Below are 23,061 nucleotides of genomic sequence, written 5' to 3' on the forward strand. Positions count from 1 at the left end.
TTTGGGTTAGGGGGCGCAGTGCATGCTGGGACGGCGGAGGACCGGAGCGGGCGGGGGAGTAGCGCCCCCATTCGGCTGGAAGTGGGAGACCTCTTAAAGGGCCAGGTGGCCTCGCTGAGGTTTTAAGGAAAAAATGGCAAATTCGTGCCCGGCTGCTCAGCCCAACCTCATCCTGTCGCACCGCGACATTTTAGCTCCCCCTGTCCCCAGTCCAGCACTCCAGGGTACAGAGGACCCAGGGAACATCGCAGTCTTTTGAGTGGGTGTACAGCAATCAGGGAGCCCACAGTCACCCCACTTTCTGGCCAAGAGACACGAACAGCTCCAGCAGGGACCTGACAGGATCTGCTGTATGCCTGGATTGGGGAAGGGGGTCCCCAAAAGATCCCCGTTCCCCTTCAATCAAGAACCTGAGGAACCCAGAGGAGAATGGAGGGAAGGTGGCTGGATGTAGAAGGAGATGGATCCCTGATCCAAAACCACAGAATCCCAGACTGGTTTGGGTTGGAAGAGACCTGAAAGCTCATCTTGTTCTACTCCCTGCCATGGGCAGGGACACCTTCCACTATTCTAGGTTGCTCCAAGCCCCATCCAACCTGGCCTTGGACACTTCCAGGGATGCAGGGGCAGCCACAGCTGCTCTGGGCACCCTGTGCCAGAGCCTCCCTACCCTCACAAGGAAGAATTCTTTCCCATAACCCCATCTAACCCTGCCCTCTGGCAGTGGGAAGCCATTCCTCCTTGTCCTGTCCCTCCAGGCCCTTCTCCAAAGTTCCCCTCCAGCTCTCTTGGAGCCCCTTTAGGCACTGGAAGGGGCTCTAAGAGTCTCCCCAGAACCTTCTCCAGATCTGTGGGATCTGGCTCCCACAGCTGTTCCCACCTCCACCCCAAGCCAGGAAACACTTCCCAGAGGCCAAGATCAGAGCAGCAGCGACCACACCTCACAAATCAAGGTTCAGGAATCCCTGCCCATCCCCTGCTGTCCCCAAGGCGATGGAGGCACCGCCTTTCACCTCTCCAATGAAAAAATCCATTGGAGCTTAGCTCCATTTTTCCTTTTAATGCAAAAAAATAGCCAGACACATCTTCCTGCCCTCCCCCCACCCTCCCCACGTGTGTTTCCTTTGCTTAATATTTCCAGCCAAGCAGCTCCCACCCTCCCAGCCTTTTGCACCTCTGAAGCCACCCGGTGCTTTCCCCCTCCATTTTCCCAGTGTGGCAAAGCCCATATGGATCTCCAACCACGACAAAAAAAGGGGGAAAGTGGGAAAACAGTGGGGTGCACTGTATTTCAGCAATGTGCCAGTTCTAACCCTGCCAAGAGATTATAGGAAGAAAGAAGAAAAAATAATACAAAAATAAAACCACCAAACAAGTAGCGACAAGCACGGAGCAGCCTCAGCACACAGTGTAAACAGAAGCTGCCCTGATCTGAAATCTGGCTCTCCCAGAAAGCAACAGCACAACATGCTTTGTACACCCTGAAAGGTCCCTGTGGTGCTGAGTAGCCAAGAGGGAGGATCTGGGCTTGAGTTTGAGTTGGTATTTTTTGCCTTATACAAAAGGCTGAAGTGATCTCGGAGTCTTCAAGTGGCGTTTGCAGCACCAAGCCTTGCCAGGCAGGGAAAGGGATGGGGGAAAAGTGCCATGGGAAGAGGAGGGGGACTGGGATACAGGGACCCTGAGAGAAGGTCCCAGGGCTTTGCAGCTGGGAGATGTGGACTCGGGAAGGGAGAGAGCAAACAAATACAAAAAAATAGAGATATAAAAACAATTTGTGTGGAGGAGGAGAACATGGACAGTAAATTCATTGTACTGTCAGCCTCCCCAAAGCAAGAAAAATAATTAAAAATTCCATTTGAGGTGACAGTGAAGGGTCCAACAGAATTCCCTTTCCCTGGGGAAAATAAAAATACAAATGAGGTACCTGTTCCACCCCAAATCCGTCACCCCTTCTCACAGCCACATCCACAAGCAAGTGTTATTGTCTCTCAAATAAAGTCTCCAGGCCAGGGCAGCCCTGGAGCAGAAGCACTGAGGCATGGCTAGTTCCTCCTGGTTGGGTTGTCCAGCAGAGATCCAGTCTCTCCTTCACCCTGCCACAGGCGGTATTGTTCAGTGCTCCACGGACACGGAGCCTTATCCAAGTCTCACGTGTTTCTCCAGCTTTGTTAAAAAAAAAAACCTTTACATATACATATATATATATATATATATATATATATATATATATATATAATATATACAGTACAGTACAATGAAAATATCCATGGTAACAAATGGGGTGGCTGGAAAAGATGCTTAACAAAAAAGCCTGAAATAAAACAAATTCCCAACTCTTCCCCTAACTGATGCTTGCGTTCCCCACTAGTCTTCCAAGACCACAATCTCCACATTATGGACCTGGTGCTGATGGTCTTCCACATCTCCCACCACTTTCTCCTCAGTCCTCAGCTCTGTCTCCAGGATCACAGCTTTGCCCTCTGATTCGTCTGTGTCCGCCTCAGGATCTGGCGCCGGGTCGATCTCTATGATGGTCTGCCCATCGTCCGAGGTGCCTTCCACAGCTTGGATGGTGGAAGTGATGCCAGACTCCATGGCCACCAGTTCCACAGGGTTGACCATGGTCGCCACATTGGCCAGGGCCCCGGTGTCCTGCATGGCTGCTGAGCTCAGCAGTGCCAGGCTGGAGGATGGGTGCAGGGTGACGGTGTCTGAGGAGCTGGTCTTGGAGGATGAAACCACGGTGGCATATCGGAAGAGCTGGGAGCCAGATGGCAAGGTATGAACACTCACCGGGCTGGAGCCTTGGCTGAGGGTTGCCACTGGGATGTTGCCCACAGAGAACTGTTGTCCAACAGGCGCAATGGTGATGGGGGAGATGACAGTGAACTGAGGCTGCTGGATCGGGGTGGAGGGGCTGAGGATGGTAGCGGAGGCTGGGCGCTGCAGACGGGGTCTCTTGGGAGGTTTGGGAGTGCTCATGGGCATCAGCACCACGTTCTGGATGGTTTGGGACTTGGCCTTCTGGTCCCTGGCAAGTTTCTTCTGTTCTTCCAGCTGCCGCTCCAGGTCTGCATAGGGAATGATTGAGCAACATGTCACACCAGGGTAAGTAGGAGCTCCTGGGGCTCCAGAACCACTCCCAGGTTTGTGACAGGAGGTCACCCAACCACACAGTGAGCTTGATCATGGCTTCTCCCTCAAGATCAAATGGCACTGAAGGAAAAGGGTAGGTTGTCCTGCCACCTACATAGACCTGGTCAATGTACCAGCTGCCAGCACCTGGGTAAGACACAGGTAACATTCCATATGTGTTGGCTACTCCTACTGATAAGGAGATGGGACATTTCTACTCCCCACAAGCTAAACCCACCTGCAAGGGAGAATGGATAAACCTACCCAGGCAGTTCCAATTGCTTCCTGAGCTTGGCTGGGTCACCTCCCCAGGAGCCAAGCACCTGCACTGGGGACAGCCAGCAGGATGCCTGGGTCAATGAAATATCTCCCTCAACACTTATCAGTGGGAACACTGGGAGCCAGAAGTAGCACAGTGACCTCATTTATCCAGGGCAGTAGGGGACTAGAACATCTCAGATAACAACAGATCCTACAGTACATGGTGAGGAGGGAGACACATCCAGTGAGCAGCTCTGGGGATCCCAGGTCAGTCAGTGGCTTCAGCTCAGGGGAAGATGAACAGGACACCCAATAGCGCCATAAGACAAGCAGATAGCCCTGACAGCCAAGACAAGCAGAAGCTCAGCACCCCATACTCAGAGAGGCTTATTAGCTTGGGTACAGCACAACACTGTCCACAGCCCAGGTGACCATGGCACAACACTGAACTGGCAGGTCCTGTCCCTAATCCTGAGGGAATTAGACTCATGCCTGCAGCACCCCAACTGCAGCAAAGGGCACAGACTTTGGGCTGTCCAACATCCTGAGCAACTGCTCTCTGTGTGAGGAGGGGAGAGAGGAAATTTCACTCAAGCGCTAGGACAGGAAGGGATTGGGATGCACTTGTTTTGGGGCAGCCTGTACTGAGCACTAACCCTAATTAATTGGGGAAAAGGAAAGTCATGTCCATTCCCAAGAGTAGCAGGAGGATGTGAACTCTTGCTAGGCACTTTACCTGCCAGTGTGTAAAGAAACTGTTCCTCTCCTTGCTCTGTCTGGTTTTTCCTGTTGTCCAGTACCTTCTTGACTGTGTCCATTAAGCCAAATGTATGGGCGACATTGTTCAGGACTGCAGCATCTCCAAGGAAAGGGCACAGGGATGTTAAGACTTGGGCACTCAAAAGATGCTCCTGTTACACCAAAAATTTTCTACTGCTTTTTAAAACTCTCTCTGTTCTTTCACAAGGACTAGCTAAAAAAAGGAAACCCAACCCCCTCATCCTTCTGATGTCCCAGGATTAAATAATCCCATTCACATGATAAAGCAAATTGGACAGAGCTCTGTCACTCAAGCAGCTCCTAATTGCTGCAAATGAAAGTGTAATTTGTAACCACAGAGCTACAAACGAGCTCTCCACCTACAAATCATCACCCCATGCTCCTGACAGTGTCATTAACATGCCAAGCTCCATGGAAAGCTGTGCAAAATGTCTGTTATAATCCACTGACTTCAATCACTCACAGTTCCCAAAACCTGACACCTACCAGACACAAAAATGCGCCAGCCCAAAGATAAATTAGAAAATTAAAAAAAAAAAAAAATAACCTGGGTAAAATGAAGTTTGTGGCTACATGGATGTTCTCCCAGGAAAAGCATCAACAACAGGTGTTCACAGGGGCATGTGCTGAAGCAGAATAGGGAGCCTGTTACCAGTTAAAAAGAATCCTAAAAAGGGGAGGGGATTTATTTTTAACCCAGATCATTTCCCTCATCTGGTTCAGCCCCCAAAACAGGTTTTCTGGCACCAGTGAAAGCAAAACAAGAAGTGAGGGGGCAGGACCTGTTTAGGCCTGCAGTGTCACAGAGAAGTGTTTGAGTAACTCCACTTGAAGTGACTCTGGGAAAGCTTCCATCAGGGCTGGGAGCTGTGGACAGTCATGTGATGGTCCGTGCAAGCTGCCAGGGTCACTTTGCTCAGGGAACAGGATGGAGTGGTGTATCCTTGTGCTTTGAAGCAAAGACACTTCACAGCTGGGCAGGCTGAGAACATAGACTATGCTCCCACAACTCAGCTAATGATTGGAACTCGCTCCCCATCCTGACTCACCAGCTTCATATGGTGGAATGGACTCTTAGCACTGATTTTTTTTTTTTTTTTTTTGCCTGCAACTGCCCTTTTGAGGCTTCTTCCTCACAACCTACCTGTCATCTGGAAGGGAGACTGACCCAACCGCTGCTGCACACCTCTTAGGACTTCTTCTATTTCCTTTTGGATGTTGCACACTACCTCCTCCATCAGCCCCACATCAGCTATTCCTTTCCAGAACATCAGTGTGTCCTCTGGCACAAAAGAGGAGGAAAAGAAGTCAATATATACAAGCATTTGGCATTTTTCCCACAGGGCCACCTTAAACCTCTCAGGCAAGTGTATCTTTTCAAGGTGACTACCTTTGCAAGGTAGCTTGGCTACTGGGGTGGACAGGACATGTGAAAAAAATAACCAACCCCAAACCAAGCCAAATGGACTCAGGCAGCAAATCAGGGACAGGTTTTTAAACAAGTCCATGACTTCTAAGGCAACATTTCACATTTTTGCAAGGTGCAGAGCTTAAAATAATTATTTGAGGAAATTCTAGCTGAGCTTCCATACTGATATAACAAGGGGATGGAAGGCCAGAGACACAGAACAGAGAGTTGACAGGGAACAAACATGACTCTGCTCTTTGTTGGTTCCAGCCTGGCTCCAGGCTGGCAGATGTGTTTCACATCCTTGCAATAAAACAGAAAAGCTCCTCACTGCAACCAGTAACATCTCATCTGAAGGATTATCCATTAGGCATGAGGCCAGGGCCAAAGTCCTAGAGTGATCAGGAGCTCCACTGGCAGAAAGCCCAGATGCCTGGGTAATGCTGGAGATCCAAGGGGCTGAGGGACAGCTTTGTCATTGCCCAAACTTTACTTATTTGCAAGATTTAGGTTTCCAAAATGTAACAGGGGAGGAGAGGGGGAGAAAACACCCAACAAGCAGCCTAAGCTTACCTGAAATCTCATCCATGTCCTTTTTCATGCCTTCCTCAGTGGCCATGGTGACAGCAGCTGTCAGAGCCGAGTTCCACTCTATCCCCTCCTCCATACTCTCCTCTGACAGCGCAATCTGGGTGATGCTCCCTGCCAAAAAGCCCCCATCAGCTCCTTCTGATAGCTTGAATCCCTGCTTCGCTTCCCAACCCCTCAGCTCTCCCCAGGCTCTCTTTCACTCTTTGGGTCAGGTTTGTGCTTGGCTTCTTTCAAGCAAACCATTTAAAAGCAAATATTGCTGCTTCTCATTGGAACAGTGACTGTGAAAAGCTCTGGAGCTTCTGAAGGGAAAACCACGTGCCTTGCACAGTGGGGTCCCGGCTCAAGGGAGCAGAAAGGGAGCAGAATAAAGAAGGGAACTCATAAGGCTCAGCCCAGCCACCCTTCTCCCCTTGCATCATCCACAGGAAGCTCTGCACCCCTAATCCCTCATGAAATGGAGCTGGGGTCCCAGCTGGTTTATAAAAGGTAAATGGATCTGATGCAATTCTAAGTTTCTAGATCAAATTTGGGACTAACTAATGTGCAGCCACGGTAAGTTCGCTATGGTGCTTTCCAAGAGATTCTCCTTAGCCTATGGACAAGTCTGCTATATCACCCACCCAGGGGCTCAGAGAAATGTAACCCACCCAGCCTTACGATGTGGTACAGTTGGGAATAGTCTTCTCCCTTAACCTCAGCAAAGAGATCAATATCTGCTCCGGAGCACAGGATCACTGATAACTTGCAGCTGGAATGACAATCATATCATGTCCAACTACCACATCCTGTTCATAGACGTTCTGAAGGAGGATAGCATTTCTAAATTCACTCCTGAGACCAACTCATGCCTTTATAACAGACTCCCAAATGGGAAATATATCAGAAAATGCTGTGCAAGCTCTCACAAGTGTTTACTCCCATGATGATCCCAGAACAAAGATCCCTACAAGGCTCTCAATCCTTCTCCTGGCTATGAAGGCTGCCTCTCTGGAAAGCAGCTTCTTGATGCCAGCTGTTTTCCAACCTTCACAGTTCTGCAGAGCAGAGCTCCCTGACAGATGCTGCCAAGACTCCTCCAAACAGACACGAGAAGCATTTTCCTTCCCAGAAACCAGAGCAAACTCCTGGTGGGACTGCTGGGATGTGCCCGGGAAGGTGGTGTAAGGTGTGTGTAGGAGGGAGAGGAGCATCAGAGGGAAGTTCCCATGGCGTTGGTAACTGGTTTCCTACCATCAGCTGAGGTTGGAGTCTGCACCATGCTCTGCTGCCCTGGCACTGGTGCTCTGGCACTGCTGATCAGGAGATCAAACTTGGTGCTTCGACAGGTGTTGGTGCAAACTTTGTCATGTTGGTAGAAGTCAATCTGCCCTGAATCCATCATCTTCCTGTGCAGGGAGTGGGGATAGAATCAGGCTCAGCTCAAATCTCAGCCTAGAGACAAAAGGGAGTATTCCACCTGGGAACGCTATGGTCATGGGAAGGAAAGAGAAAAGGAGATCCTAGGGCCACTCTGCATCCAAAAAAATCTCCCGCAAGGCTTTCAAATGGCAAACACAAGAGTCCCCCAGCTTCACACACATGGTTTCAGTCGTGTTTCACCCCAGGTTCCCCAGGCGATGCCACTTCTATCCAGGGTGAGGGATCCTGACCCTCACATCATAGAGCCAGGATCTCTGCAGGCTGCTGGCCAGGTACTGTGGGCCTCCAAGAGGCCTCCTGGGGACGGCAAGGCAGACAAAATGCCTGCTGGGGGTCCTGCAGCTGCAGGGGTGGAGCTCTGAAGTTGGACAGGAGTCATATACCTTAGCATGATTCCTCCAAGGCGAATGGCTCTCTTCCAGTCCTTCAAGGTAGACTTCCCAGCCAGGTGAACAAAGTGCTTCGGGCTAATCAGTTGGTCATTGAACTGGTAACGAGAAAAGCAAAGGCTCAGCAAACAGAGTAATATCACTTGGGAGGATTGGGACATCCAACACAGCTCATCTGAGCCCCCACTTCCACCCAGAGAGAGGAGCTGCTTCTCAGATCTCTCCCAGCTTTGATCCCCCCTGGGCACAGCAATGCTCACAGCTCCAGGAAGCATGTCTGTAGGGATGACCTGCCAACCATAGACATTCACAGCCCTAACCAAAAACAGCCCTGAGGACTTTATATGAACCAAATCATCTCCTATGAACATGGACGGTCATTTTGGAGATCATTAAAGGAGATTTCTGTTACATCCAATGGCCCAGCAGCATCCAGCTGACACAGGTCTTCCCTTGAGCATCCATTCTGCCCTGCTCCAGAGACTCGAGTAGTTCCTGCTGAGGGGCAGGAGCACAAGGGGCTTGGCTGTCACACTGCCATGGTCTCAGGTGGGAGAAGGTAACACCAAGATTTCTCTTCTCAATGCAACCTGCTCGCCAAGGAAGTGACAGGAGTGGAGTACCAGGACACTGAGGAAAAGGGAGGAGGCAAAGCTCTGCCAGATCTCAATACGTATCTCTTGCCTGCCTTCAGTCCTTCCTCAAGGGCCAACACCACTGAAATACAAAGTGGGTGATATCCTTCCCTCCTTAATCCACTCTTTCTCCATGCTTCTCCCCATCAAAAAACAACTTTGGCACCAACAGTCCAAGGACTTAGGATGAAACACAAAAACTAAGGAATTCCTGTGGAGGCCAACTAGCACACCTGAAGAGCAGAAAGGAATCCACTGGGAGTTTCTCCTTTACCTTCACACACTTGACATTAATTCCTGGACAGACAAACTTCTTCCAGAGAAGGATGGCTTTGCTCTCCCCACAGGTGATGGGATAGGCGATCTCAATTTCCTCACTCGTTTCGAGGGTGCTGGGGTCTGAGGGAGGAACAGCTCAAAGTGAAACTTTCCACCCAAGAGGCTCCAATCCCACAAGGCGAGAGCTGGAAGCTCATAGGTTATGAGACCTGCACTTGGGAAACCAAAAAAAGGGCAGATCCCAGTTCAGGATCAGTCCTCTCCATCTTCTCAGAGTTAGTTCAGATTAACTCTAACAGCAACTGGCACCTGCTTTTTGGTGTAACAATGCTCCAGATGAAGCTCATCTATAAGGAAACATGAAATCAGAAATCAAACGCATCTGTAAGGGGGGAAGGTGTCAATGAGAACAATCTTAGTGGCAACAAAATAGTTTAAAATGTGAAGCACAGATATCTCTCAGATTCTTGCAGCCCTGGTATCCCTTTAGCAATGATATCAGATATTTACTGATAGTATATTCTCTTCATGTGCAGGGTTTCTGCTAATCCTGCCAAAAGACCCAAACTGACACAGGAAGCACAACTCTAGTCAAGATCTAGTGACAGCATTTGGTGAGAGAAGCCTTTTCCCACACACTGCTCAGGATGGGAGAGAGCAGTTGGAGCCAACCTGCTCTGTTCTTATGAACATCCAATCCAAACCATCAGACGGCTGGTTCAGCGAAGACCCCACAACCAGAGCCTGATGCTTCAGCCACCACATCCTCAACACTAACATTCCTGCTGCCAGTGTCTGCACACTAGGACTAGGGTGACATCCCGGCTCCCCTGGATCCCATGGGAGCCCTTACCATTCATTGAAGGAGAGCCAGGATCTCACTTCCAGGACTTTGAGACCAAGCAGTAACAGCAGACTCTTATTCCAGAGTATGCCCAGCCCCTTTACCCACATCCATGCCTGGAAATCAGCATCTGCAGAGGCAGAGCCAGAAGGAAGCCCAGCGAACTGGAGACACCAGCCCTGCACAGGAGGGGATTCATCCACGCCAAGTGGGAACTCACCAATCCCTTCTTCCAGCTTGTGGATGGTGTGGGTTTCCACGGCCACCACAGCGGCGCTGGCCTCGGAGCCCTCTTGGTAAATCCTGTGGTGAAAGTGGCCATCCATAAACAAACTATATAAATAATGGGAAATTAGGATTCACAGCACAGGATTAAAAAACTCAGTACTTTTTTTTTTGCTTGTCCTCAAGGGACATTAATTTTGTCTGATACAGTTTCAATCACCAGGAATTTTTTGGCGAACAATAATAAAACAAAACACTAATAATCCCAAGAGGTGACAGACGCAGAGGCATTCCCAGTGCTGTCATCCCACTCTCCACTCTGCCAGCGCCATTGAGGCAGCTCTGCAGGCTTCCCTGTGCCTTTTCCTCTGCTTTCAGTCACCCTCGACAACAGGAAGCAGAGCCCAGTGTCCCAGGATTTCCCTTCCAGCCCTGTGTGACACTGCAATACAGATGACCACAAAGGGAAGTCACTGTCAGGCCCACAGCCACCCTGACCTGCAAATATTATCAAACTAGAGCCAGTTTTTTTTCCATCCTGATTGATCCAGAGTGAAGATGAAACCACTCTCTGCAGCAGCTGCCAGGGAGCTACAAAATTCCCTCCACATCCCAGCCTCACTTTATTTTAGAAGAGGATTATTTTAGGGAAGAGCTGGCACATGAAGGTTTGAACACACAGACCACCGCATCCAGTGGCTATAGTGTGGCAAAAACCAACCCTGGGACTGGAGAAGGAAAAGAGAGACTGGGACAGCACTCTTCCACGATCTGGGAGCACTGCACCAACACAGCCTCGCAGGACAATTTCAGCCCTCGGAGGCCCCATGACAACCACACACACAAAAGATTTAATCTGTTGTATTTTCTCTCTCCCCTGCTTGGCACAAAACTGACATAGACCTGGAAAACACAGTGATGCTCCGTCCCATGAAAACTCACAGGGCTCCCCCCCCATCCCACCTTGCACCTCCCAGGTAGTACCATCCTACTCACCCTTGCTGCACCGGCTGGAGCTGCAAGATCACTTGGGTTTTGGTATCCTCCGGGTTCTCCCCTTCATTCCCGTCACTTGGTACAACCACCACATCACCCACAGGGACGCTCACCTCGGCATTCGCCATCTCTCACATGAACCCGGCAAGGTTTTTTCCTCCCTGTAGATCATGAGAGCTGGGAACAGACCCCAGAGGCAGATCCCCCCAGTATCATCCCACTCATTACTTCCCGAGCCAGCAGCTCTCTCCAGCTCTGAACCCCCAACCTGGCACCAAGGAACAGACCCACGTTGGTGGGTTTTGGCAAGAGTGTGTTTTCAACACAGAGCTTCTCTCACTGGCCCTGGCAAGAGTGCCTCCAGCCACCCCTGGAATGCTCTGGTCCACCCCTGGCATGCTCTGATCCCTCACTACCAGAAACATGCCTGTGGATGATCCTTCCCAGTAGAAGCTGGTGTCAAGGTGTGGTGCTAACACAGGAGGACCTGACAGGGCGTCCCGGAGAAGCTGCACTCCCAGGGGATGTGCCTATGATTGTGCATGAGGCACAGAGGTGGTTTGGTTACAGTGTGCAGCTGGCGGTCATCCCTGCAAGCCTCAGGTCTACAAGCTGCTGGGAAAGCCAGTCTCAGAATGGTGGAAAGGTTCAGGTGAGAAGGAACCTGAAAGCTCATTTCGTCCCACCTCCTGCCATGGGCAGGGACACCTTCCACTTGACCAGCTGGTTCCAAGCCCCATCCTGCCTGGCCTTGGACACTTCCAGGGATGGGGCAGCCAGCTTCTCTGGTCAACCTATGCCAGGGCCTCATTACCCTCACAGGGAACAATTTCTTCTCAATATCCCATCGAAACCTCAGATGGGAGAATTTCAGGTCAGGATCTCCTGGTGGGTGACAGGGGTTTCCATATCCCGTGGTTGGGATACACCAGCTCAAACCTGGGGAGCCGCCGACACAGGGACCACGCGCCCACCCGGCTCCAGGCGTGGGACTCCCGTGGTTTCCCGCGCCTCATCCCGCTCCGGGGAACAGAACCGCCCGGGACCCCTCGAGAGACGGCAGAGCTTCGCCAGGATATCTGGCGCGGGGCGGGAGGGGGGGTCAATAGGACACGGACAAATAGCGGCGGCGATCACGCCGAGGCCTTAAGTGAGAAGGGGGGGAGCTACACGGGGGAACCCCCCGGCCCCGCGGGGGCTCCGCGCCGCGGCTCGGGGGTCGCCGCCTCCTCCGCGCTGGGGGTCGACAGGTCACGTGACATGGGACCCGCGGGACCACCCCGCGGCGCGCACGGCGCGAAGGGGCGTGGCCTGTCCGGGGGAGGGGGCGTGGCCTCGGCCCCCCTCCCCACGGCGTTGGCAACCCCCCCGCTGCCCCCCCCATCCCGAGCGGCGCGCGCGCGACGCCCGCCCTCGCGGCAGCGGCGGCGGCACGTACGGCGGCGACCCCTCCCTCCCCTCTCGGCGGGGCCAGGCCCCCTCCCGCCCCGCCCCGCCCCTTCGCGCCGCATGGCCCCTCCCGGCCCCCATAGCGCGGCGCCGGCTGGGCCTTACCGTCGGCGAGCGGCCGAGACCGGGGGCTCTGGGACGGGGGAACGGGGGGATGGGGAGGGGGGAGGCGGGCCGGGCAGCAGCAACGCATGCGCAGTGCCCGCCGCGGCCTCGGCCGCCAGCACTTCCGGCCGCCGCCTGCCTTAAAGGGGCCGACCGGTGAAGCACGCAGCGCTGTGCTGCACCCTGGTGGCCGCCGGCAGTATCGCCTTCGTGGCGTCACCCGCCAGTCCAAGCCACGAGTTACCGACGGGGGTGTCACGGCGAGGTTCGCTCCCCCCGGTCACAGCAGCGAGTCGTGGAACGCGGTACCAGGCATCTCCCGCCCCGCCCCGCCCCAAGCCAGCACCGGAGGGACCACCGGGACCTCCCACGGCCGGCCCGCCAAATCCCCCACTGCCCCCGCCGTGCGTGCCGGTCGACTGACAACGAGGCCGACCAATGGTAACACGGGGTCGGGCGGCGACAGCCAATGGGCGCGGCAGGGCGGAGGGAGGCGGGGCCGGGGCGACAGCGCTGCGGGGCCGGGGCGGCGGCGGCGGCGGGAGGAGGATGCGGGCGGGCGGCGGGGCGGCCCCGGGGGCGCTGGCGCTGGTCTGCCGCTGCCTCCTGCTCGGCCCTTTGGGGCTGCGCTCGGCCGGCGCACAGGATGGTGAGTGCTGATTGCGGAGCACCGGCGGCGGGACATCCCACACCGGGACGCGGCACCGGGAGCCCCACTCCCACCAGTACCTCCGGAGCTTCTGCTTCGCTCGCCGGGATGGGACCGGAACTTGGTGCGGTATGGGGACTGGGAAGAGGGACCGGACGGGCTCGTCTCTGCCCCCGGACGGTCCGGGACGGGCTCTTCGCTGTCTCTGGTCTGGGATCCAATCAGGATCGGCTCCCGGGAACGGTTCCCTGCTGTGACCATAGCAGACCACACCGGCACAGGGTCGTCGTAGTGCGCCTGTCCCGGTTCCTTTCCGGAAAGGGATTTCTGCCATCCCTCTGTCCCGGTACCGACCCGGGACAGGGTCCCTGCCATCCCTTTACTCCGGTACCGACCGGAAACGGGATCCTTGCCATCCCTCTGTCTCGGTACCGGACTGGACGGGGTCCCCGCCGTCTGTCTCTCCTGGTACTGGTCCGGGACGGGGTCCCCAGTATCCCTCTGCTCCGGTACCGGACGGGACGAGCTCTGTCCCTGCTCCCACCACCCGCGCATCACGCCGGTCCTGCACTTGCCCATTTTCCCCGCAGCCCCCCCCAACTCTCTCTGTCCCTGCCCCCGGTGGTGACTGCGCCTGGGGTCCCGAGAGTCCCGCGTTCGGCTCCATCCCGCCTGCAGGGCTTTGCCGGGGAACCCCTAATCCACGGGTTAAGAGGATCGCTGGAGTTTACATGCGGAGCCGGGCAGTGGGCTCCATCCCGCGAATGCCGCTCCCGGGGGGATTTGTAGTCGCGGGATCCAGGACGACCCCGAGGAAATGTTCACCCAGACGTGATCCCAAAGTTCGTGTTTCCCGATGTCACTCGTCCCCAACTCATCCAAGAGCGAGGAAACAACGACAGGTCAAGCAAAGCATTATTTTCCCCGAGGGGAAACTGAGGCACGGGGACAGGCTGGGATCACTGGAGGTAGAATCCCGGTTGACCCGACGTTCCCGGTCAAAAAGTGTGATTTGGGGCACATCATGCAATGGGTTTCCACCGGATCCCAAACCCACTGGTGAACGCGGGGGAGTTTTCCCGGAGCCAGCAGCATGACAGAGGCAGGGGTGTGTCGGGCTTTTGTCGGAGCATCGCCCTGTTGTGTCTTTCTTGCATCCTGTGAGAAAACAAACAAATCCCTGGCAGGAATGATCCCAGCGGGGCCCGGTGAGTTCACCCTCGCCCACCGGAAATCCAGTTTTCACATTTTTTGGGAGGGGAGTAAAGTTTCCTTGGCTGGGGGCTAGTGCCCCATGGCTATGTCTTGGCTGTTCCTGGCCCCTCAGTACCATCTTTGGAGCCAAATTCCCAGGAGTGCCTGCAGCTCTCAGTTTATGTCTGACATTCCCTCCTGGCATACACTGGTCACACTCCGGATGTTTTTAACAAAGATTTCCTTTCCTTGGATGGGTTTTTCCCGGAATGGGTCCCCACAGCTCTTCTGCACCACCAGTATGGATATAGAGCTGGGGAGATCCTTCCAAGACCCCCCAGTTGGGCTCACATATCCAGCTGTCCTGGCCATAGAGAGTTTTCCATACAGATCCCAGTGGCTTCAACTTTCTGTGCTAGAAACTCCCCCCCAAATACCCCAAATTTCTCTCCTGCAGCAGAGCACCCTTTCTGGGAGCTATTGTCCTGGCAGCCCTGGGATCTCCGCTGCCCCCCAATCCCCCACTCTTGTAGGGTCTGATCCTTCCCAGCTCTGCTCTGTCAGCAGACACTGCCCAGAAAGGGGAAAAATTTTTCCCAGTCCCACAGGATAAACCTCCCCCCACTTTGGATGCAAGCCCTTCCCACAGGCTGGGGAGGAGGGGGCTCTGTGCGGGGGCTGGCATCTTTCACAGCCAGCCCCCCCGTTTTTATCCCTGCAGGATTTTCCCTTGCTGGCGCTTTGTGTCATCTCCCAGTGACAGTGAGGGGAGCCAAGGCTGGGCAAATCTGTGCCCACCATCCCTTTTCTTTCTGGCTGTGCCAGGATGATGCTTGGCAGAAGCAACAGCTTTTAGGGAATGTGAGGAGGAGGTGTTGAGCACTGGCCCTGTACAAACGCCTGGCCCACACAGTGGGGCTGAGTGGTGCTTTCCCACTTTCCCTGCACCCCAATCCTGCCCAGAAATTATGGCGAGGTCTTAATGCCTGGTGCTTTCAGCTTATTTCCAGGATATTCCCTCATGCCCAGAGTCAGTGAGCTCAGAGCAAAGCCCCTTTTGTGGTGAGTCTGGCATCTGGCATATTCTCCCTATCCACAACATTGTATCACCCTTGCCTGGGAAGGTGGCAATGGGGATGCGGCTGCCCAAGGTTATCCTCAAGGTCAAGGCTGCAGTTAGGGGGTCCCGGGGGCTGCTTAGTGCTGTACGGCCGCATGGAGTAGGGATATTCTCTCCTTGAATCCTTTTATATCCCCCCAAACTGAGGTTCTCCTGGACTGGAGGATGTAGAGGAGCTGGAGGTAGAGGGTCATGCTGGGTGGCTGGGGAGGAAGCTATAGCAGCTTCATCCCTGGATCCCCCTGTGAACAGTTCCCAGTGCCAGGAGCATCCAGAAAAGCCACCAAAAAATGATGCTTTAGATGAGGAAGACATCTGAAGAGGCTGCATGTGCCCAGGGGTTGTTCTGGGGGCCTCACCAAGGGAGGAAACTGAGGCAGGGAACAACCTGTCTGAGCAGTCTCCCCGGTGTCTCTGCAGGAAACGGCTGTGGCCACACACTGCTGACACCCCATAGTGGCACCCTGAGCTCCAAGAACTATCCGGGCACGTATCCCAACCACACCATGTGTTGCTGGCGGCTCCAAGCCCCCCCGGGTACCTCCCTACTCCTGGCATTTGGGGATGTGGATCTGGAGCCCTCAGAACACTGTGCCCACAGCTCCTTGCTGCTCGCTGACCCCCAGACCGGCACTGCCTACGGTAAGGGCGTCCTGGGGGAACTGAAGCAAGGGTGATACTATGTTGTGGATAGGGAGAATATCAGGAAAATCTGGGGTTTTAGCTGATTTCATCATGGGGAGTGAGAATATCCAAGGAGGGGGGTAACCAAGTTGGGCAGTGTACAAGGAGTGGGGTATTCAAGGAGGGGGTATCCAAGGAGGGGAATATCAGAGGATGAGGGGTATCCAGTATCTGACGAGTGGGTTATCCAAAGAAGAGAAATATCCAAGAATGGGGATTCCTGAGGAGTGGGGGTACCAAAATAGAAGGGTTGATATCCAAGGAGGAGGATATCGAAGGAGAGTAATATTTGCGAGTGGGGATATCTGAGGAGGTGGGTACCCCAGGAGATGATTATTGCGAAGCCTGCGGGGGGGAGCTGCCCAGCTGGGGCCAGATGCGGCCGCTGAATAATTAATTTGTTGGCCCAGCTGCTGCCCAAATGCTTCCAGGATTTTCCCAGACAGGTTTAATGGTTTTGGAGGGATTTGGCAGCACTGGGAACATGATGAACACTGAGGAAAATATCTTGGGGGTGGGTGGAAGCATCAGGTGATGGGGTGGGATGGAGGAGCAGCCCTGGTGAGGGGCAGGCGCTGGACAGGAGATGCAGTGGGAAATGCAGAATGGAAAGGAGCTGGCTTGTATCCATGGGACTGGGAGTTTTCCCTGTACTTCAGGGCTTTCACCCTTTCTGAACTGGACCCCAAAGGGGTTACAGCACGCAAGGTCCCCGGTCCCCATCCCCTCTGCTGTGGCCTCAGGAACATAATTGTCCCCAAAGCTAAGAGATATCCTGGCCCCAGGCTGAGATACAGCAATGTGGGAAAGGGGGGGGGTACTCCCAGATGATGCTCTTGGGGACCTAGGGGAGGTGGGCTGGGCACGTACAGCCCCTTTGGGTGCCATCAGAGCCATGCCAGCATGACACAGAGCTTGGGTTCCGCTTCCTCTCCCGTGGCTGACGCTGGCTCTTGAGAAGTCCCAGATGTTTTCTGGGAAGCAGCTGGAGCAGGCAGAGGCTGTGGGCTCATTCCCTGACTCAGAACTGGTGTCTGGCCCCTGGCCTGATTCTGCTGGGATGTGGCAGGGTCCCATGGGGGTGGCAGCCTCTGGGGCTCAGCTGAGAGGTCCCCAGCTCCCAGGGTATCACCGAGATCCATACAGAAGTGGCACCAGTGACCCGGGGCAGCGTTGCCATCTGGCAGTCAGTGGAAGGGAAATCTGCATGTGGCTCATCTACATCTCATCTGCATACTGTGCAGATATCAGTTCTGTCACATATGTGAGATCTCTGCGTGTACATGTGTCCCACGTCCCCTGGGATTGACTTCCTGGTTCAACATGACCCAGGCAGGATAAGGGTGTGGGTCAGGGTAGAGAAACTGAGGCACAGGGGGAGGTGTCACCAGCAGCCCCAGGGGAACACGGACATAGTTCCCTGTCCCCAGGACAACGATGGCACTTGCTCAAAACATCTCTGGGTGCCCAAGTGATAGGCATGATACAGAGCAGAGCGATGTGGGGGACAGGGGGTGATGGCAGTCCAGGGATTAGGGCCGTGTTCTGTTCCCAGCTGGAACCAGAGATGTCCCTGAGGAATCTGCCTGCCTGCTAAGCCGAAGTTTCAATCAGGGAGATAGAATTGCAAATTAATGTAGATTAAATGGAGGGGGGGGGGGGGGGCAGTTTAGGAGGCAGCTTCAGCAGCACCTATGAAAGGGGACATGGGGAGGAGACAAGGACACAGCTCCCATTTTGGGGTCCCGTGGGGTGATGCCATGTGTACCAGTCTCTGCAGTGGGGGATGTGGTGGCAGGTGCCCAGTGAGGGCAATGGACCCACCCTGGGTATGGGACCATCCCAAAACATGAAACCATCTTCAAGATAGGACCAGCCTGGCATGGGGCCATGCTTCATGGGACCACCCTTCAGCACCCTGGTGCTGAGACTACCTTGGAGATGGGCCACCCTGGATGTGGAACAACTCTGGGACCACCCTAAGCACAGCCCAAATGTCTGAGCCCCCCTGGCCCTGGCAAGGGCCAAGCCGGGGGAGGTGAAGTCCTGGGGTCCAGGTGTCCAAGTGTGTCCCCAGGGACCCCAAATCCTCTCCTTGGTGCCATCCCTGCTGGCAGGGCCTTACTGCAGGAACTCCATCCCTTCTTCCCCACTCCTGGTGACAAACTCCAGCACTGTGACCGTCCTGTTCAACAGCACCAGCCACCGCTCGGGACGAGGCCTGCTTGTGTCCTATGCCACCTCACAGCACCCAGGTATGGGGGCAGCATCCCCTGGGATGTGTCCTGACCCGTGCAGGGATGTGAAGGAAGCTCCTTGCTGACCACAAGATGAGCTTCCATTACCCTGAGCTCTTGGAACTTCCATGTTCTCCCTGGCTGAGTGTAAACATGGGAGACCCGTAGGCCAGCTGGGACCCCTTTGAGAACCCTGAACCCCCAAGTCAAGTGGCACCCCAATATCAGGCAGAGCCACAGGCAGCATAGATTGTGCCATGGGGCCAATGGCTGCAGGGACCAAGGGGCCATCCCTCCCTGCCCCTCCAGACATGGGGGCTTGAAGTGCAGAACCCAAATGAGGAGCAGGATTAAGTTGGGAATGGAGTGCCCTGAGGCAGAAGTGAGTGTGTGCTGTGGAGCAGGTGGGGGTCCCTCACCCTGGGATGTCCCTGCCTTACAGACTTGGTCTCCTGCCTGGTTCGAGGCACCCACTACACCCAGGAGCACGTCAGGTGAGTGGTCAGAGTGGGAAATGGTCCCATTTTGGTGTCCCCTGCTGCAGGGGTCCACATCAGCCCTGGTTTCATCCCCATCCCTCTCCTGACTTAAAGCTCCGGTGGGATGGGGAGCAGAGTGGGTATGAAGAGAGGGTTTGGATGGGAGGGAGCCCTGACCCACCCCTTACCCTGTGTTTCAGTGTGTACTGCCCTGCGGGCTGCAAGGACATCCATGGGGACATCTGGGGCAACCCGAGCCAGGGCTACCGGGACGTAAGTGTGGGCACCATGGTTCACCCACCAGGGATGGGCCCCACGGCACGTGTGGCCACTGCTTGTCACTCAGCAACCCAGAGGTGATGAGTGTGGCCTTGCGGTGCCCCACGGGGTGCTCAGGCCTGCCGTGGGGGGCTGCCCTTACTCCCCGCTCCCTGCAGACATCAGTGCTGTGCAAGGCAGCTGTGCATGCCGGGGTGATTGCAGATGAGCTGGGCGGGCAGGTCACCGTGTCCCGGGAGAAGGGGATCACGCTCTATGAGTCGGCCTTTGCCAACGGGCTCCGCTCCAAAAGGTGGGTGAGGAGTGGCTGGAGCTGCAGGACCCACCCACACTGATACTGGGAAATTGCCACCCCTCAGTTTCAGAGACCCCAGGGTTTGTTCACCCCATCTGATACTCCCCCTCCTTTCTTCCACACAGGGGATCTCTCTCCGAGAAGCGACTTGTATTCCACAAGGGTATTTTTTTCCCATTTCCCCTGAAATTAAGGCATGATTGTAGCTGTTAGACCTGCTGCCACTCCCCTGTGCCTAGTTGGGGTTTCTGGGTTCCTAGTATGCTGTCTCCTGTCCCCAGCCTGTGATGACGTGCTGGAGGTGGTCACCTTCAATGCCTCGTCCTGGTGGCACGAGATGGACGTGCTGGGCCAGGACCGAGCCTGGGTGGCTGAACGGGCAGCACTTAGCACCACTGGCCACTCCTGGGCGGCTGAACCCGGTGCTGAGGCTGCCTGGCTGGAGCTGGACCTGGGCACCCGAAGGAATGTCACAGGTAAGAGTTGGCCATCAGAGGGGAACAACAGCTGCCTGTGTCCCCATGCCACCCTGACCACTGTCCTCCTGCTGTGCCAACTTCACTGATTCCCACAAAACTGCCCAGGGCAGTTGCACCCCCATAATTCCCAGGATACACTGGAGTTCATTGTGCTGTGGTTTTACTGGTGCAAACTGGGATGCAGAGCACACCAGCCCCTCCGGCTGCTCCTGTCCTTCTCTTGCCCCTTTGCCCCCCTCATCTGCAGCCATTTCTGGGATGAACAAGTTAATATTATGCTCTTGCATCTGCTGCCAGTGAGCGTCTTTTGTGCGGCCCAAGCCTGCCAAAAGCAGGGGCTTTGTGTGCCAGCGGCTGGCAACCGCAGCAAGGAAAATGGGAACATTGTCCGGCCAGAGGCTGGAGGAGGGGGGAATGCAGAGCTGGCAGCCAGGGCTGGAGGTTTTCAGTTCATGGGGGCAGACCAGAGTGTCCCACATTGGAATCTGCCACCCAAACCCCCTCCCAGAGTTAGAAGGATCCCACTCTGCCAGGTGATGTGTCCCGCCCTCTTAGTCCTTTCCCAGCTGCGTCTTGAGTATCCCAGAGATAGGGGTTATTCCTGCTGGGAGTAGAAGGCCATGGGGTAGAGGGCAGCCCTTCCCCAACCCCGCAACCCCTGACTGACAGCGGGGAACACCCTCCTGCGTTCACAGGCATCATCACAAAGGGCTCCTCCGAGCAGCATGACTACTACGTGACGTCCTACCATGTCTCCTCTAGCCGCGATGGGAAGAATTGGAGACCCTACAGAGGCACCAGTGGTCAGGAGGACAAGGTGGGCATGGGGAGAATATCATGGGGCTAAGACCCCCCGCCCATGGATATTTAGCCATTGCCGCCTCTTCACTCTCTCCGGTAGGTGTTTGAAGGAAATGCTGACAGCCAGGGGGAGGTCTCTAACACCTTTATCCCCCCCATCATCGCCCGCTACATCCGTGTCACACCTCAGAGCTGGCATCAGCGCGTGGCCCTGAAGGTGGCCCTGGTGGGCTGCCAGCTGGCACGGGTCCGCGTGCCCCGTCCCTATGGTGAGACCCTACACAGAAGCTCACACCCCCATGTCCAAAACATCCTCCTGGGGCCTTCACCTCCCTGTGCACCCTGTGGTGGTCCCACAGTCACAGTCCCTGCTCTGTCCTGTAGTGCCCAGTGTCCCCAAGAAGGTGCTTGAACCCACCAGCCACCCAGCCAGCCACACCTCCATCCCTGGTATCGCCCTGGACCCGGAGAAGGCAGGTGGGTGCCATGGGGTGCTGTCCTTGGGGTGCAGCATTGTCTTTTGGTGTTTGAGATGCCACTGGGGCTTCATCCCCCTGTGGGAACACATTGATTTTCCTCCTCTAGTAGCCCCAGGTGGGCTTCTGGCACTCATGGGTGCAAAGGGGTGGGATGGGGGCCCAGGGTGCTGACACTGCCCTCCCTCCCCAGGCTCCACACTGCTGGTGATGCTGCTTATTGGCGGCTTTGTGCTTCTCTGCTCCTGCCTCCTGCTCCTGGCTTTCCTCTGCCACAGGAAGAGGTTGGTCCTGTCTTGTCCCCTGCTTTGCCCTGGGGGACTCAGCATCACCTCTCCAAATTCCAGCAGCTTCATCTAGCTGCTCACCGGGTCCCAAGGGGTGCAGCCCCTAGGGCAGTGGGTGTGAGGAGATAAGTGATGGTGGGCAGAGGGTAGCTGGGACCTCTTGCCCCATCTTGCCTCTCCCCTTGGCAGGAAGTCAGCAGTGGAGCTGAACTGCGGGATCACAAAAGGTAAAAGGGTCCGTAACTCCTCCCCAAAATCAGAGGTCTGTGTGCTGTGGGGTGCAGCTGGTTTAAATGGTGCTGCTGTCAAACTTGGACTTGTCCCACGCCCCAGGGGCACCTGCACATCCAGGTGACAGTCTGTGACAACCGAGGGTTTCCTCTCCCTGCCCAGGGTACCCCAAGCTGGAGTCAAGCCAGGTCTGCTCCCTGCAGAGCCTGCCAGCCCCCAGCCTGGCCTCCTTCCCTATGGCCCCCACACCAGGGGATCTCAGCTGGACCCATTCGCCAGGTAACAGGGACATCAGGGCAGGGACTAGTCCCTCAGCCCAGAGCTGGAGTCGAATCTTCCTGATTGCACCTCCTTCCCCATTCTGGTCTGACCCCTCCTGCATCGTGGTCCTGTGCAACAAGGAGGCCCTGATAAATTAGACATGCCCATTTAATTATTATAATTGATTATTATAATCTATCGTAATAGCACCACACATTATTTAGTAGTAGTAGTAGTAGTAGTAGTCCACCTCAGTTACAGCTGTTGGCACTGGAGGGTGGCTGGGGACAGCAGGAGCCCCTCTCTGTGGTGTGGCAGAGGAATGTGGGGTCTCCATGGGTGGGTGCCCTGCATTGGGTGGGTTTTGGCAGTTTTTCTGTCCCTGAAAGTCCAAACATGCTCAGATTGTCAACCCACCTCACCCACCTCTGCTGCAGCACCATGACCCTCCTGACATGGCAGCCTCCCTGTTTCAGAGTACACTGAGCCAGACCTGGTGCAGGTGAGCCCCAGCAGCCAGACAGCTCCCTCCACCTTCAAGCCACTCCTGGAAGAGGGCTACACTCTACCACTGGTCCTGAACCACTATGACATCCCAGGGAAGCACCATGAGTACGCGGAGCCACTGCCGCCAGAGCCTGAGTACGCCATGCCATTCAGTGAGCCGGAGCCTGCTGGGATGCACCGCAGCGCTTGCATCATCGCAGGATCTGCCGGGTGCTCCCTGGTGCAGTACCAGACCCCTGCCCTGCAGCCCGGGGAGCTGCCTGCTGGGGTGGAGCGGACTGGCAGCCCCTATTCTGAGGGGTCCCACGGGTGGCCTAGGCACTGTCCCCTCGCACATGTGTACCATGAAGCTTTGTGAGGAGGGGAGCACAGCAGCGCGGGGAGAGGGGAGAAGGCGTGTAAAGGAGGATGTCCTCCTTGCCCTCACAGTGGGCTCTTTCAAAATTATCCTATGTGAATATATGTTTTATATATAGAAAGACAGATGTGGAATGGAGTGCCCTGCACCGTTTCTGGCCGGGGATGCGACCAATCCACCGTGGTGCCATATCCTTCACCTC

At 55.2% G+C, this 23,061-nt stretch overlaps 2 protein-coding genes across 9 annotated transcripts; one reads left to right on the forward strand and one right to left on the reverse strand.

The window, feature by feature from the left end:
• Positions 1 to 1,411: 1,411 nt before the first annotated feature.
• GMEB1 (glucocorticoid modulatory element binding protein 1) lies at positions 1,412 to 12,661 on the reverse strand. Of its 4 annotated transcripts, none has more exons than XM_068172604.1 (10): positions 12,523 to 12,661; positions 10,969 to 11,129; positions 9,968 to 10,050; positions 8,899 to 9,023; positions 7,984 to 8,087; positions 7,412 to 7,566; positions 6,161 to 6,289; positions 5,324 to 5,461; positions 4,136 to 4,249; positions 1,412 to 3,074 (listed from the first exon to the last, which is right to left on the reverse strand). In XM_068172604.1, exons 2-10 carry the CDS (start codon positions 11,094 to 11,096, stop codon positions 2,368 to 2,370), a joined length of 1,683 nt encoding a protein of 560 aa, XP_068028705.1. In that variant the 5' UTR covers positions 11,097 to 11,129; positions 12,523 to 12,661; the 3' UTR covers positions 1,412 to 2,367. The 4 variants fall into 4 exon arrangements, with proteins under 4 accessions (XP_068028705.1, XP_068028702.1, XP_068028704.1 ...); XM_068172601.1 differs by having other exon boundaries at positions 4,136 to 4,258; XM_068172603.1 differs by lacking the exon at positions 12,523 to 12,661 and adding an exon at positions 11,908 to 12,002 and having other exon boundaries at positions 4,136 to 4,258.
• A 408-nt stretch (positions 12,662 to 13,069) lies between these two features.
• Positions 13,070 to 22,875, forward strand: LOC137462352 (discoidin, CUB and LCCL domain-containing protein 1-like). 5 transcript variants are annotated; one of them, XM_068172596.1, is made up of 15 exons: positions 13,070 to 13,171; positions 15,906 to 16,127; positions 18,287 to 18,424; positions 18,849 to 18,900; positions 19,086 to 19,158; positions 19,323 to 19,456; positions 19,585 to 19,622; positions 19,741 to 19,935; positions 20,634 to 20,755; positions 20,840 to 21,008; positions 21,124 to 21,216; positions 21,409 to 21,499; positions 21,692 to 21,729; positions 21,896 to 22,012; positions 22,471 to 22,875. In XM_068172596.1, exons 1-15 carry the CDS (start codon positions 13,072 to 13,074, stop codon positions 22,857 to 22,859), a joined length of 1,971 nt encoding a protein of 656 aa, XP_068028697.1. In that variant the 5' UTR covers positions 13,070 to 13,071; the 3' UTR covers positions 22,860 to 22,875. The 5 variants fall into 5 exon arrangements, with proteins under 5 accessions (XP_068028697.1, XP_068028699.1, XP_068028698.1 ...); XM_068172599.1 differs by lacking the exon at positions 13,070 to 13,171 and adding an exon at positions 15,463 to 15,815; XM_068172598.1 differs by lacking the exon at positions 21,896 to 22,012.
• The last annotated feature ends 186 nt before the right edge of the window (positions 22,876 to 23,061 follow it).

Source organism: Anomalospiza imberbis, chromosome 25, assembly GCF_031753505.1.
Source record: "Anomalospiza imberbis isolate Cuckoo-Finch-1a 21T00152 chromosome 25, ASM3175350v1, whole genome shotgun sequence".
Lineage (NCBI taxonomy): Eukaryota > Metazoa > Chordata > Aves > Passeriformes > Viduidae > Anomalospiza > Anomalospiza imberbis.